General features: G+C 39.6%; 1 protein-coding gene across 3 annotated transcripts; it reads left to right on the top strand.

Moving 5' to 3' along the window:
* The first annotated feature begins 2876 nt into the window (after positions 1–2876).
* Positions 2877–16256, top strand: LOC141540476 (uncharacterized). Of its 3 annotated transcripts, none has more exons than XM_074264580.1 (6): positions 2877–3016; positions 3609–3719; positions 4953–5005; positions 10206–10332; positions 11818–11913; positions 14404–16256. In XM_074264580.1, the coding sequence occupies exons 3-6, from the start codon at positions 4973–4975 to the stop codon at positions 15990–15992; spliced, it is 1845 nt and encodes a 614-aa protein (XP_074120681.1). In that variant the 5' UTR covers positions 2877–3016; positions 3609–3719; positions 4953–4972; the 3' UTR covers positions 15993–16256. The 3 variants fall into 3 exon arrangements, with proteins under 3 accessions (XP_074120681.1, XP_074120682.1, XP_074120683.1); XM_074264581.1 differs by having other exon boundaries at positions 3578–3719; XM_074264582.1 differs by lacking the exon at positions 3609–3719.
* Positions 16257–16596: the final 340 nt, after the last annotated feature.

Below are 16596 nucleotides of genomic sequence, written 5' to 3'. Positions count from 1 at the left end.
AGAATGAGCTAAAGCAAGAAGGGGAGAATGTGCCTGAAGGACAGAATGAAATACGGAATGTGAGATTGAATAATAAAGAGAAATAAAATACAGAGACAGATTGAAAGAGACAATGATTAGTAGAGAATGCTCAGAATGCCTAATGCCCATCTCTGTACATTCTACTATCAGGTTTCCTTAATTTCTAGATAATGGAAACCTCAAGATGAATCCATCCTTCTATGAAGAAGGTGTCCCAAAACTAAGATACCCATTGGTCAGGTTTAAAGCTGCTCTGCCCCAATAATACTCTTTTGTTCATCTGTTGGGTTAGGAGTTTCTTCCAGAATGGAGCTGAACAGGATAGGAGGCAGGAAGTGGGAAAAGGCTTTTGGCTTTGTCTCAGAAGAAGTCCTGCATAAGAGAAGCTCATACAAGGCAAACAACAAGATTATGTAATTAATGATCAATTCAGATGGACTCTTTCAGCAATGAGGTGATTCAGGCCTATTCCAATAGACTTGGGATAGAAAGAGCCATCTGCACCCAGAGAGAGGCCTGTGAGGACTGAATGTGGATCATGACCTAGTATTTTAACTTTTTTGTTGTTGTTTGATTGCTTTTTTCTTTCTCTTTTTTCCCCTGTTTTGATCTTATTTTTCTTGTGCTGCATGATAAATGTGGAAACATGCATAGAAGAATTGTATATGTTTAACATATATTGGATTATTTACTTCCAGAGGAGGGGATGGGGGAAGAAAGGGAGAAAAATGTGGAATGCAAGGTTTTGCCAGGGTGAATTTTGAAAAGGATCTTTGCAAATATTTTGAAAAATTTGAAAAAATAAAAGATTTTAAAGCATATATATACATATAGGGGTGTGTGTGTAAATACATATATATATATATATATATATATATATATATATTTTTTTTTTTTTTTTTTTTCCCTGCTGAGGCAGTTGGAGTTCAGTGACTTGCCCAGGGTCACACAGCTAGGAAGTGTTAAGTGTTGGAGGCCAAATTTGAACTCAGGTCCTCCTGAGTTCAGGGACAACATTCTATCCACTGCACTACCTAGCTGCCCCTTGAAGCATATATATATATATATATTTTTTTTTTAATTGTATGACAGAATAATGTGGCATATCCTATTTTGAGTTAAACAAGAACTAATGAGGGAGGATACAGACTGATGTATGTGTTAATTTAAGGGAGTGAATCAAAATGGAGGAGCTCTGGCTCCTTGCCTCTTGCCCTAAAAAGAACTAAATTACAAGCTTTTCTCCCTCTTCATCCTTAACTGATTTCACTAACAAAGGGTTCCAGGCCCCAGAGAAGATAGGATCTCTTACTTTGGGCAAAGGGAAGCCCCATGGATGCTGGAAAAAGAAGGACTGAGGAACTGCTCTCCAGGTGAGGGAGGGAAAAGCAGGTGCAAGAGACTTGTGCTAGGCTTAGGGAAGAACTGCCTAGGAATTCTTTTTTTCAATATTTCTTTGCAGGGGTGTCCTGGGCTGCTCAATGAATCTTAAGTTTCCCAATCTGTTAAAAGAGGGAGTTACACTCCGTGTCTGTTAGGTCCCTTCCAGGGATCATTTATGATCCTATAAGATGTCACTGTTTGGGAATTGGGGGCATGAAATTCTCCTGAAAGTGTTTAAAGGGATTAGGTGAGCCAAGATGAGCTTATTTCTTCAAGTCAGCAAACACTTAAATGTGGGCTACATGTCAGGCCCCGGGCTAAGCACTAGGAGCAAAAGGAAGTACAAAGCACATCCCCTGCTCTCATGGAGGTCAGACTGGTAGGCCAGACCATATTCCAACAATGAGGTAGAAACACACTGTGGGCTCCACTGTGGACTGGATATACTGATACTAAATCTAGTGATTTACTAAATCACCAATTAGAGGGGATAATAATGGCTTAAGGAGAGTAGAATGGAGGGGAGGGGAGAAGGGAAGAGAATAGTCAAAATCCAATAAAATCAAGGCTAGAGGAGGGAGCAGTGCCTATACAGTAGTACAGAGGAATTCTGATCTTTTTTTTTCATGTTTGCCAATTTGAAATTTATTTTTTTATTAATGTAATAATTATACATTTTTTCACAGTATATATGCATGAGTAATTTTTTTATAACATTATCCCTTGAATTCATTTTTCCAGATTTTCTCCTCCCTCCCTCTACTCCCTCCCCTAGATGACAGGCAATCCCATACATTTTACATGTATTACAGTATAACCTAGATACAATATATGTGTGTAAATACCATTTTCTTGTTGCACGTTTAATATTAGATTCCGAAGGTGTAAGTAACCTAGGTAGATAGACAGTAGTGCTAATATTTTACATTCACTTCCCAGTGTTCCTTCTCTGGGTGTAGTTGTTTCTGTCCATCATTGATCAGCTGGAAGTGAGTTGGATCTTCTTTATGTTGAAGATTTCCACTTCCATCAGAATACCTCTTCATACAGCATTGAAGTGTACAGCGATCTTCTGGTTCTGCTCATTTCACTCAGCATCAGTTCATGGAGGTCTCTCCAAGCCTTTCTGAGGAATTCTGATCTTTTCACCTTAAATTCTTATTCTTCCTTGTTCTTATTCCTCACCAAATCGTTTAATGCTGAATTAAGTCCTGATCTGCTTATAGAGCGTCAAGATCACAATGACAAAGGGAGAATTCAATAGAATTCTGTAACCCTTAAGAATGCTGTATGGCTCCCCAATTTCCCCAAGAGCCCTTTGCTTCCAGTTGATCAGAGTATGGACTCCCTTCCTTAGTCTGGTGAGGCTCTTTCAGCAGGGCAGGCTTTCTGCTCAGGAGGAGGGAGGGAGTGTGGGAGGGAAGGGAGGGAAGGGAGAGAAGGAAGTGACGGAGCCTTGGGGAGGAGGAGTTCTCGGAGGTGAGCAGCCTGGAGTGGGGCTGGCGAGGTTCAATTTGAGCGGGAGGAGTTTAAAGCACCAGATCTTTGTGTGATGGGGACGGGACTTACACAGGAGAGACACTGGCAGTCCTGACTGAAGTCCTGGCCCTGGGTGAGGAAAGGGCTCGAGCCTTCTGGGGGGATGGACAGGGTGGAGCTCTTGGGACCAACAAGACACTCCCAGACTGGGCTGGCCAGAAGCAGGAAGTCTGAGCTGGGCTCGCTCTGCCTTCCTGCTCCTTCTCCCTTCCCTGAAACTGAAACTGCTTTACCTTCCCTGAGATTTCAGATCTCTCCCCTTTTTCCCTGGGAGCTCAGATCTCTCCCTGTTTTCCTTTAGAGTTCAGATCCCTCCCCATTATCTCTGGGAGCTCAGATCTCTCCCTGTTTTCCCCGGGACTCCCCTTTTTTTCCTTGGGAGCTCAGATCTCTCCCTGTTTTCCCCGGGACTCCCCTTTTTTCCTTGGGAGCTCAGATCTCTCCCTGTTTTCCCCGGGGCTCCCCTTTTTTTCCTTGGGAGCTCAGATCTCTCCCTGTTTTCCCCGGGACTCCCCTTTTTTCCTTGGGAGCTCAGATCTCTCCCTGTTTTCCCCAGGACTCCCTTTTTTTTCCTTGGGAGCTCAGGTCTCCCTTTTTTTCCCTGGGAGCTGATATCTCTCCCCTTTTTCCCTAGGGATCTCAGATCTACCTTGCTTTCTCCCCAGGAGCTCAGCTCTCACCCTTCTTTCCCTGGGAGCTCAGATCTCTCTCCATTTTTCTTTTGGAATTGAGACCACTCATCACTCAGGAAGCCAGGCCAGGATTACAGCTCCCAGGTAGGTCTGCGCCACCATTCCCCATATTTTCTGGCTTCCATTGGCTGCCCTTGCCTTTGGGCCTCCTCTTCTGACCTTGTGGTACATGACCTCCAGGTTCACCAGGAGCACACCATTCCACCAAGGCTTCCTGTAGGATGAGCTCCCCACCCCTAAACCCTTTCCACATTCCCAATCACTTCCCAATATGCCCAGATTTCCCATTGGGCCACCTTTGCCAGATTTAAGACTTTGTTAGACATAGAAATCTAGGAGTCTTAATTTCAGCTTTATGATCAGCACCCAGGTGTCCTGTCTCCCCATTTCATCTCTTGGTTAGTGATTCAGCTGTCCTGCCTTCCAACTCCAAGCCTAAGCTGTCCCAGAAGGTCCCAGCAGTCCTCCCCTAGGTAGACCTCAAGACACAGTCTTTCTACTTTCCCAGGTTTAGCTGTCCACCAGGAACACATCTCATTCCATTGGCTCTGACCTCCATATCATGACCTTTATTGGTCCCCAGACCTCCTGCTTCTTTGGCCTCTCTCTGAGCCCTCAGAGTTGAATTGCAGATTAGATTTTGTCTTCTAGGCTCAGCTTTCCCCTAGTCATTCCCTGGGGGCTCCATTCCAGAGCCTTTCCCATCTCTACCTTTTCTCCATCTGTTGTCTAGAATGAGAATGGGTGTGTTAGTTGGGAAGAGGGGAATTAAGGAGGTAGAGGATCAGGTAGTAGGAGAGATGTGACTCTGGAGCTACAGAGGCTGACTTGTCTCATCCCAAATTCTCTTGTATCTCTGGGGTCTCTTTAGGAGGATGGGGAAAAGAGGGAGAAGAAGAGGAGTAAAAGATGGAGGGGAGCCTCCCTGATCCTCCCTGAATTGTTTTGTAGGGTGCAGGCTCTCCCCCAGGGGCAGAGCCAGGGCCTTTGTAATTCCTGGAGAATCTCACACTCCACCAAGAATCCCTGCAGTCTTTCTACTCTTTTTCTAAGCAGAAGGAAAGTCCTCTCTTCCTCTTTGAGGCTTCTCCCTCTCCAGCTTCTTCTGGTAACCTAGGCCTGTCCCAAATAGGGACTGGGTCAAAGGGAGACACCAAGGTTAGGTGTGACCTCTGTTTGTAAGAGCTTTGGCTGTTGCTTCTTTTGTGGGTCCTTCAAGGACAGGAGCAAGAAGACCCTGAGATAGATTGAGACTGTGGGCCAGAAGGTGTCACTTACCAAAATGGAGTCACTTTGGTTGCTTTGCTACTTCCACAGGGAGCCAGAAGCCAGAGGGAATGGGCCCTGGGAGCCTCAGATCTCCTCCTCAGGTGAGTGCAGTCCATCCACAGTCCTGACCAACATCAGAAGTCAGAACCACTTCTGTAAATGGGGGTGATGGGCTGTGGAGCTGCAGTGTATGGATCATTTCTTTACAAACACAGGGGGAAAAAGAATAGTAACAACTCTTGCCCTGCTCAGATGATTCCTTGGGCCCCTGACATCTTGAGCACTGAGACACACAGCCCCCATTTGGTTTTATGTTTTCCTCATTACAAAGGACTGAGGAGGTCCTCCACTTCATCAAGAATCTCTATTCCCCAGGGATCAGATCTGCTCCCTTTGGGCCCACCCAGCATCCCGCACCCAAAGTCTCTCTTCCTCCTCTTGTTCTCATGTGGCCATGCTCCCCTGAAGCTCCTAAAGCACAATTTCTCACGGTTATATCTAAATAATATATCTCCAAGGGTCAGCAACATGTCCTCATGAAGCCTCAGGAACTAATTGATCAGTGTTCCCATGTATGTATATGTAATGTTCACATACACACACATTCACATACACTCACACACATTTGTACCACCCAAGATCCACTGTCTCACTTTTTCACCTGCTTCCCCTCCCCTGAGAATACAAACAACACCAAACCCATTCACACAAGGTTCTGTCCCTCTGAACAATAAAAAGGTCCACTTGTCAATGTCCTAAAACCTATTGCTCTTTCTGCACCGGGGTCTGCCATCTTTAAGAGGCAGGCAGCAGTGTGATTCCTCGTTGTTCCCAGGCCACTACCATAGGTTGCCCTTACATTTATGACTCTTACTTATCCACGCCTTCTCCATCTATAATCCACATATATACATGTGACACACCTGCAGTACACTTGTGTATGTACACAGCAACTCTGATCAATGCCTCAGAATCCCTTTATCCCCTCAATAAGAACAATATATATTCAAGTACATCCTTTGAGTTTGTTTTGCTCAGAACTGATCCCTCTCTTCCTCTATCCTCCCTCTTGTTTCAAGGTTTTTCCTCTTTTTCTGTCTGTCCCTGATGGATTAGGTGAATAAGGATTACTCGTTGACACCCATCTGATTCCTTCTCCATCTGTAGAAATACAAGTAAACCCTTTCTCCTAAGCAATTAACTTATCTAGTCCCTTCTATTTTACCACTTTCTAGATCTCTCCTCATCATCTAGTAATTCCATTGGAGTTGCTTGCACTGGACATTGTTCTTCTGTTGGGTTAAAAAAGCCTATATTTTCCCCAGTTGTTTCTCCCATCTGATTGCTTTTTGACTAATTGATCATATAATCTCCTTCTTCTATCAGATTGCTTCTCTGCTGATTGATCACATCAGAGTCCTGAACTTCTAAAGACTCTCTGAGTGTAACCTTGGCTGACATCATACCCCACCCATTTTTTGTTTGATGTCTTGGAGTTGGGCCATGCCTCTCATTTCCCTAAGTCAATCTACCTTCTGAAGCCCAGTTGCATTTTGGACATAGGGTTTTAGGTCTTCTTCTCTCACCCTGTCCTCTCACTCTATCTCTATACCTACACTGAGCTTTTAGTTGCCCTATTTTTCCATATTGAAAGCATCAACAAGTTTCTCTGGAAGTCACTTACCAAGAGGGACCCTATCTTCCCACATTTTGCGTCATAGCTTGGGTATAATAGCCATTTCTGCCCACTGTGGCACAGCGTCTTATGATCTCCTCTAAAGAAGCATCTTTGTGTAGTCCCCATATAATTCTTCTACAAACCTCATTAGCATTTTCCTTAGCCAGTTGTCTTATCATAATTCTTGTAGCTGCATTTTCTCAACTGGATTCTCTGACATATGATGACACTGTTGCAGGACTTCAAAGATATGTGATAACTGATTTCTTGAAGTCTTATGTCTAGGCTGGTTTTTTCAGGGCCTTCTGCTGGACAATGATACTTAAGTTTTGCCTTGCTCCCTTTTCTATGTGACTTTTACTTTGAGATATCTTACATTTTCTTCCCTTTTTAAAAGTTTTTTGAATTTGATTTAGTATTTGTCATTGCCTTGGGTCTTGCAATTGGTCTCCATAAGTTTTTGGAGAATTTGTTTTATGGGCAAAGTTTTATGAACTTGATTCTTTCACAGAACTCTTTTTTTTTTTTTTTTTTTCTTTTCCATTTAGTTTCCCCTCAAGTACTCTTATTGTATTCATAAACATGACTTACTCTAGAGCTTACTTTCCAAGAATTCTGGCCCCATTAGGACTATACTTCTAATTAAATGTCTATTACAAAAGAGTGTGGTACTTTATCCAAAGCATTCTCCTTATCTATTGAATTGACTGTAGTTTTGGATGTTGTGATTTACAATGTGATTATGTTTAATGTTTTCCTAATGTTGAAATATCTTTCCCTCCCTGGTAGATATCCCACTTGATCATAATGAATGGTATCTTAGATAATTTAAAATTGGAGGGAGGAGACAACATTCATTCTTTGACTTGTAATTTATTCTCTCTATTTGGACTTTCTTTGGTTTCAGTATTGGGCTTGTGTTTGATTCTTGTAGGATATTTTCTTGTTTGTTGAAATTAGTGGTGAAGTATGGATGCTAGCTATTCTTTATAATTTTGATAGAATTTTCTGATAAGTTGAATATTTCAGGCTTATTACAGTATTTCTCTTCTCAACTCTTTTAGCATGAAATGTATATTATATATCAAGTATGCCTTTTATTTCTTCTGGTTTTCTTGTGATTTCACTTTTGCCATTTGCTATTTCAATGACTGGATTTTATGCTCTCTTCCTTTTGATCAGATTAGCTAAGGGATTTCTCCACTTTATGAATCATTAAAAAGAAGCCATTTTTAGTTTTGTCATTTTTCTTTTATTTCGAATTTATCTATTTCCCTTCTAATTTTAATATCTTGTCTTTTGTACTTATTTTTGTTTTGTTCATTTATTTTTCTAGTTTTTATTTTTATTTTTTTATAAAGCATATTCAGTTATTCTGTTTTTCTATATTCTTTTTTTAACCCTGAAGTGTTAAGTGTCTAGGGCCAGGTTGAATTCAGGTCCTCCTGACTTCAGTACTGGTACTCTACTGTACCACCTAGATGCCCCTATTTTTTAATATTCTTAATGTGTGATGCTAAGTCTATGTTTCCCCCTGAGGACAGCATTAGCTGAATCCCAGAAATTTTGCGATATTGTTTAATTAATAATTGCCATTATATTTAATAAAGTTATAATTTCTAAGTACTCTTCTCTGACTCAGTCATTATGTAATATGTGACAAGTAAATTTATTAGGTTTATATCTTATTGGTGATCTCTCAACCAATTTTCATTCTTATTTTTTTAAGGAATAAAAAAGTATATTGATTATCTCTGCCTTTTTACATTTGGGTACAGTATCTCTGCATCCCAATGGTTAATTTTTGTAAATATAACATGTGTTGAAAAAAAATATGCATATTCCTCTGTTTTCCCATTTAGGAGACCATAAGTCTTTTACCTCAAATTTCTTTAAACATTTGTTCATCTCTTCTACTTTATCTCATTCTGCATTTATTTATTCCCTTTTTCCTTTTAGTTCTCTTGTAGATTCTCCTCCTTCTCTTGACCTTCATCTAGTCCTGTTCATAAGTTTTCTAATTTCATCCATTTTTCTTATCTAACAAGCATTTCTCTCCCTCTCCTACCTGTCCATCTTCCCTTTCTGTTTTGCCGAGATTCTTGTCCTCTGTCATATAGCTCCTCTGTTCACCTGGTCTTTCTTTTTTCCTTGACACTTCATACTATCAAAAAGACTCCAAGGTCCCCATTTTGAGCTCTGTGCTTCTTGTAGACTAACCATACAGATGTCTTCCCTTTCAGAACACTGTGTATCAGGGCAGGTGTCAGAGAGAACCCAGCTACTAGCAGGGAATATCCCCTTCCAGATATTCATCATCTCCTGTTGTCCTTTTATATTTCTTCCATGGCCTCCTAGAAATGTTAACACTGTCTCCATGTTCTCCTACTCCTCCAAGTGCTAGTTCCCCCAAGAGTGACAACTATCCTAATCCCAAGACAAGTAGCCTTTTCAGGCACTAAACCCCCCAAGCCTCAGAGTGAGGTCCCCTATCTACTATAAGAATATTAATCAGTGGAACCACCTCTAAGGTCAGGCCTCCTGTCTTGCTATACTTTTCCAACTTTCCACCCTCCTCCTCAACTCCCCATGTGGTCATCTCCTTGGGAAGCACAAAAAGTATAGAAAAGCAATAAATTCCTCAGTTGCTCACAAGTGAAATAACAGAATAAAGGAAATAAACTGTGAGATGTGTAATACACATAGACCATGATGAGGTCAGGGTAGCCATTCCTAGTTCAAAATAAACAGGTGAAAAATTCACAATGGCTATTTTCTTTGGCAAAAGATGGCTTATTTGGGAGAAGAGGTTATAGATAAAAGGAAGAGGTAAAACAGGCCCAAGGAGTGGGAAATAGCTATAATATTCTCTCTGAAATGCAATGTTCTCTTGTTGGGGTTTTCTTGGGTTTCTCTGGAGGCAGTCTTCCTTTCAGTTCAGTAATCACCCCAATGTAGCCAGGTATTAAAGTCCAAATCCTTTATTGTCTCTTTCTAAGTCTTGTCTCCTTTCTTGGTGCCTGGTTAGCTTTGTTAGAGGCCTATCTCTCTCCTTGGTTCCAAGAGCTTAAGCTCCTGCTTCCTTCTTTTGCTTCTGAATCTCCCAGACTGAATCCTGGTTGAGGTTCCTAGCTTATATATGCTTTCTTAAAGGCATGAATCTTGTAGAACTATAATAAGTACTAAGTACATGTATTGAACTAGAGAACTGTTAAGCACCATGCTAAATTAGATAACTATGGTCGCTATCAATTCTACTGACTTAGCACCTTATTTCAATTTCTGTCCCATAACAAATAGGAAATGAAGTTGGGAGAGCAGTAGGGTTACAAAGGAACAGGGTTTGGAAGAATTCAGTAAAGAATATGACTTGTGGCCCTAGGATGCCATTTCATTATGCATTCCATAAGAAGTCATTTCTCAGCTTTATTTCAACTGTTCCTAAATTCAATCAATCTCTTAATAACCATAGACTCAAGGGTTGACTCTGACACTCAGAAAGCCTATGACCTTTGGGCAAATCCCTTCTCTGTGTTTCCATTTCCTCCTTTAAATTGGAGGGGTTTGGACTCTAATTCTGAAGGTTCTTTCAGCTCCATATCTTATGACTTTTGATTGTTTAGGAGATGGTGACATTCAGGGATGTGTCTGTGGACTTCACCAAGGAGGAGTGGGGCCTCTTAGACCCCTCTCAGAAGGAACTGTATAAGGAGGTCATGTTGGAGAATGCCCGGAACCTGCTCTCCCTGGGTAAGGACACTTCCCTTGATAATTGCACAATCAAAGGGAATACCTTCATTCCCTAGCGTGGAGGATTTGTGAGTAGGGGAAGAGAAGGGAAAGGGATGGTCTTTGCATTATATATTAGCAACCTGGGGATATCCTTTATTGCTCCTGAAGCTCTAGCTTAAGTTCCTGGTTATGAGATTAAATCTGTATGGAAGTATTTCCAACATGGAACTAATCTTAGAAGTTAGCCTCTATCTGGATGCAAATATTGTCCACCAATTCTCTGAAAACTGTTCAGGCAGCTTTTCCTTTCAACTTGTTCATGTTTGGAATTTTTTTCAAATACTTCTGGAGTATTCTTTTTAATAAGCATCAATTTGTAGCACAAACCAGCTAGTTGTCCCTAGTATAGGAAGTGTCTCATTAAGCTTCCTTTGCATTGCCCTCAAATTGCAGCAAAAATGGTGAGAAAGGAATTGAAGAGAATAAGCATTTATTTTTACCTACTTTTTGCTAAGTGGTATGCCATACACTTTCTTTACAATACAGTAATAATATTAAAGAATAACTCCCAGCAAATAAGTTATTTTGTGTATCCTAAGTACCTATATTAATGCTAAAGGACAAATCAAGAAATGCTATTTGCATTCAGAGAAAAAACTGATAAACAGAAATATGTATAGCATAATTTTACATATGAATATATGTGTGTATATATATTTATGCATATGTGCATATGTTTATTATTTATGATTACACATTTCTATGTAATGGGAGCCATCTCTAGGAGGCAGGCAATGTGGAGAGAAAAAATTTACTTGATCATTTTGTTGTCTATTTGAAAGGAATAGCAAGTTGTGCATTGTAGATTTACAATTTCATGTGCAATTACCATATTTATTTTTCTGTGATATGGAAATGCTTGTTTATAAAATAAAACAAAATATTGTGTCATTTTAACCTTATCTTAACTTTCCAAGTTAGGTGATATAGTTATCCCATTTGAGAGATGAGGAAACAGGCAAATTAGCAGAATATAATTGACTTGCCCAGAGGTACACAGTAACTCTTTAAGGTTTCATTCAAACTCAGGGTACACCTGACGCTATGCCCAGGACTCTCCACTGTACTACCAACTCCCTATAACTTCTGGATACTGTGCTGAATCCAAAGTCCCTAATGATCAGACCCAAGATTGCTGCAGCCCAATAACTCTTTTTCCCCAGGTATGGGATCAGAAGTTTCTGCCAGAAGGGAACCTCATAGGACAGGAGGTGGGAGGAAGAGCCTTTGGCTCTCTGTCAGAAGAAGTTATACAAACAGTGGGCATGTCCTATTTCAGGTTTCTTGCTTTACAAGCACTAGTGGGTAGGTATAGACATATATGCCTGAACATAAGGGGCTGAATTTCAACATGGAGAAACTCTGGATCCTAACTCTTTCCTTAAAGAGAACTAAATTACAAACCTCTCTCCATCTTCATCTGTAAATGATTTCCATGCTCAGGGCTTCCAGTTCCCAGAAAAGAGGTGATCTCTTATTTTGAGCAAAGGGAAGCATCCTGGATGCTGGACCAAGAAGGCCTCAGGAGCAACTCTCCAGGTGAGTGAGTTGAAAGCAGATCTAAGAGGCTTCTAGGTGTTACCCTGAAGTAAATGTTCAGTTTGAGGGAGAAAAACCAGACTTGGATTTCTTTGCTGGATATTTTTTGGTAGCAGGGTCCTAGGCTCCTCAGTGAATCTCAGTTTCCATCTATAAAATGAGTGGGTTGCATTCCATGGCCCTGTAGAACCCTTCCAGTGATCATCTGTGATCCTATAAGAAATCACTGTTTGGGATTTGGGGCAATGGAATTCTCATGATGAGCCATTTCTTAGAACTTTTTTCTAGTCAGTAAAGATTTAAGGGCCTGCAATGTGGCAGCCCTGGTCTCAGCATCAGGAAAAGTAAAGAGATGTAAGGGACATCCCCTCATAGAGGTCAAAGAGTAGTGGGGCAGACTACACACTAGTGACTATAGAGAAAGCCACTGTGAACCAGATAAAATGAATAAATTTAGTGCCTTATTGCATCATTAATTGGTGAGGATAATAATGGTTTAAGCAGGAAATAGTCAAAGTGAAATAAAATAGCTAATACTTATACAGCTCTGTATGTGTATCATGCACTGCCTTATCTTATTTTATCTTCATGAGAACCTGAGGACTTTGCTGATATCATTAAGTCCATTTTACAGATAAAGAAGGTAAATCAAACAGAGGTCCTATACCTTGACTAGCAAGGTTCTAAGGTAGGATTAAAACTGATTTTCCTCATTCAAGGCCCTATCCACAGTCTATCCACTCTAACTATATTCTGATTTTGAAACAGGAGAAAAATAGTCATACAAATATGGGGGAGAAAATAGAAGGAGAATTGGACAAGTTCCTCTTGAGACTTGGAAATTCATTTTTTTTAAATCTAGCCAGTCAAAAACAATTGCTAATTACTGTTAAAAAAAAAAAAAAAAAAAGATTTATATTTCCATTGGCTCAGGATAAAAATTGCACTAAATGACTAATGTATTCAAGGGTCAGTTTTAAATATTGCTTTATGTTTTGTTTTTTGTTTTTTTAATAATATTTATATACTCACAACCTGTGAAAGGATAGCAACTGAATTCCTGCTGAATGAGCAGCCCATGTTGTCAGCTAATTTCTTTGAGAAATTGTCAGATAGAAGAAGAGGAACATAAACAGAGGATAAGTTAAATTTAGAAAACTACCTTACACATGTCAATGAGTGACACTTAACTGATTTTCAGGAAAGGTTGTGGCCTTCCATGTTGATTTTATAATGGCTTTTCCTGTCCCTGCCTCCTGACCATGGTTTTTAAGAAGCCTGCCATCACTGCTGCAGGAATGCAGACCCAGATTACATCTTACTGAGGAGATTAGAGATTGTATGAGATGGGGTTACTAAGTAACACAGGAGGGAGAGAACTACTCTGGTCAGGGGAGAGATAACCTGGAGGGACTTTGCACTCCTGGAGCCATTTGAACATGAATGCCCAACCTTCCTGGAATGGTAGAAACAATCTGATGTTAATTTGAGAAACCAAAAGACTGTTGCACTTAGGAGCAGTGAAAGTTTGATGGACTCACTGCACAGTCCTCCAAAGCAGTATATTGGTGTTCATGATAGACTGAAACCACAGCAAAAAGACAGCTGTTAATGTGGAAATGTGTACATCTGTGTGGTCCCAGAGGACAGCTATCTTTATAACCAAATCAGACATTTATTTACCACTTAACATGTCACTAACCCATTTGTGGTACAGATCCCTTGAATCATTATCTCAGTCCTTTAAGGGGTTTGTGAGCTTCCAAAAGGGAAAGGATTGCCATAGAGGAAATCCCTTCCATATCACAGGAGGATGAACTCAATTTTCTATATGAGACACATTTTCAGATGTGGATATTTTCATGCACTTTTTAAAATGTGTGTTTTTTAGGACATGCAGGAGACACATAATGATAACTTTTTAGAAAGAAATAAGTATTTGCCATCTCAAAAAAAAAGTAATGGGTCAAAACAAAATCTCTTATACCTCAGGTAAATAAGAACACAACTGTATTCTGAATATGACCTCAGATAATGTAATAGAAAAAAATAAAATTGAAAGTGATCATCATGGAAATTTGTTATAGTTATAGTCAGATAGATCATGGAATAATTTGAATATTTAGTATATAAACACCAAATGTCATATCTATGAAAAAAAAAAGCATTAAATGTACAGATAATGAAAGGGAAAAGGAAAAATTGAGAGTGAAGATAATTTGTCACATATTGTAGGCAGAGCATGCCCATTTGCAAGATGTTAATTCTAGTCTATGTTGCTGGGATTTGGGTCAAGTCACTCAGCCATTCTGAACTGATGACCTGAGTTGTGCATCCATGAGAATGAAGGCACTTTCTGTGATGTTACAGGTTTATTGGGAGGTTCCAATGTGTGTGTGTGTGTGTGTGTGTGTGTGTGTGTGTGTGTGTGTGCCTGCATCATGTCTGTATTTGTTTTATTGTTTGTTGTTGCTTTCTTTTCTTTTTTAGAAGTAATGAACAGACTTGGAATGATGGAAACTACTGCAGATCTAAAACATTCTATTATAGAAACTCACAAGCAAAGATGTATAGGGGATGGTCTCTACAACTTTACTGGGAGAGAAATTTATGCAACATATGAAAGTATCCAGCTTAGAGAGAAGCATTATGAATGTAACCAATGTGGAAAAGGTTTTATAAAAAAGGAAACTCTTATTGCACATCAGAGAATCCACTCTGGTAGGAAATCTTATGAGTGCAACCAATGTGGCAAGGAATTTAGTCAAAGGAAAAATCTTACTAGACATCAGAGAATCCACATGGGAGAGAAACCTTATGAATGTAACCAATGTGGACAGGGTTTTAGAGAAAGGGGAGATCTTATTGACCATCAGAGAATCCACACTGGAGAAAAATGTTATGAATGTAACCAATGTGGTAATTGTTTTACTCAAAGGGCAAGTCTTACCAGACATCAGAGAGTCCACACTGGAGAGAAACTTTATGAATGTAACCAATGTAGAAAAACTTTTAAACAGAAACAATTTCTTACTAAACACCAAAGAATCCACACTCGAGAGAAATCTTATGAATGTAACCAATGTGGAAAGGCTTTTAAATGGAGGGCTACTTTTATTACACATCAGAGAATCCATACTGGAGAGAAACCTTATGAATGTAACGAGTGTGGAAAGGCTTTTAAAGGTAAAGGAAGTCTTATTACACATCAGAGAACCCACACTGGAGAGAAACCTTATAAATGTGACCAATGTGGGAAGGCTTTTATATATAAGGAAATTTTTATTGTACATCAGAGAATCCACACTGGAGAGAAACCTTATGAATGTAAACAATGTGGAAAGGCTTTTAGAAAACGAGCAGCTTTTACTGTACATCAGAGAATCCACACTGGAGAGAAACCTTATGAATGCAATCAATGTGGGAAGGCTTTTAGAGAAAGGAGAGTTCTTAATGATCATCAGAGAATCCATACTGATGACAAACCTTATCAATGTAAGCACTGTGGGACAGCTTTTAAAAGTAGAGGAACTCTTAGTACACACCAGAGAATCCACACTGGAGAGAAACCTTATGAATGTAACCAGTGTGGAAAGTCTTTTCTATATAAGAAAACATTTATTGAGCATCAGAGAATCCATACTGGAGAGAAACCTTATGAATGTAATCAATGTGGGAAGGGTTTTAGTCAAAGGAAAGCTCTTACTAGACATCAGAAAATTCACACTGGAGACAAACCTTATGAATGTAATCAATGTGGGAAGGGTTTTAGAGAAAGGGGAATTCTTATTGAGCATGAGAGAACCCACACTGGAGAGAAACCTTATGAATGTAACCAATGTGGAAAGGCTTTTAGACATAAGGGAGCTTTTATTCAACATCAGAGAGTCCACAATGGGGAGAAACCTTATGAATGTAACCAATGTGGAAAGGCTTTTATTCAAAGGGGAGCTTTTATTCAACATCAGAAAATCCACACTGGGGAGAAACCTTATGAATGTAAACAATGTGGAAAAGCTTTTAAAAATAGAAGAACTCTTAGTATACATCAGAGAATTGACACTGAATGTAGCCGATGAAGAAAGACAAAAAGGGATGTTCTTAGTCTACATCAGAAAATCCACACAGGAAAGAAACCTTATAAATGTAATCAATGTGGAAAGGCTTTTAAAAGTAGAGGAGTGCTTAGTATACATCTATGAATTCACACTGGTGTGAAACTTGTGAATGTAGCCAATGTGGAAAGATTTTAGACATAAACAAAGTCTTACTGTATACACATCAAGAGAACTACACTGAAGAGAAACCTTATGAATGTGACCAATGTGAAAAGTGTTTTTTTTTTTAAAAAGGGAACTTTTTAAATGGATAACCATCAGTTAGAGAATGGCTGAATAAGTTAAGGTATATGAACATTATGGAATATTGTTGTTCTATGCAAATGGTCAGCAGGATGATTTCAGAGAGGCCTGGAGAGACTTCCATGAACTGATGTTAAATGAAATTGGATTATTTGCCATCTAGGGGAAGGAGTGGGAAGAAGGGAGGAACAGAATTTGGAACACAAGGTTTTGTAAGAGTGAATGTTGAAAATGATCCATGCATATGTTTTGAAAATAAAAAGAAAGAAAAAGTTTTTTTCTCTGTGTCAGAAAATCCACACTGAAGAGAAGCCTTATGAAT

Source organism: Sminthopsis crassicaudata, chromosome 4 (assembly GCF_048593235.1).
Source record: "Sminthopsis crassicaudata isolate SCR6 chromosome 4, ASM4859323v1, whole genome shotgun sequence".
In the NCBI taxonomy this organism is placed as follows: Eukaryota; Metazoa; Chordata; class Mammalia; order Dasyuromorphia; family Dasyuridae; genus Sminthopsis; species Sminthopsis crassicaudata.
This window is presented reverse-complemented; position numbering and strand designations above follow the sequence as displayed.

Excerpts from the sequence above, each read along its gene's own strand:
- LOC141540476 (XM_074264582.1), top strand. The coding sequence starts at position 4,973 with ATGGGCCCTGGGAGCCTCAGATCTCCTCCTCAG. Across the intron at positions 10,333-11,817 it reads CCGGAACCTGCTCTCCCTGG|GGCTTCCAGTTCCCAGAAAA; the intron begins GTAAGGACACTT and ends TTCCATGCTCAG. Across the intron at positions 11,914-14,403 it reads CCTCAGGAGCAACTCTCCAG|AAGTAATGAACAGACTTGGA; the intron begins GTGAGTGAGTTG and ends TTTCTTTTTTAG.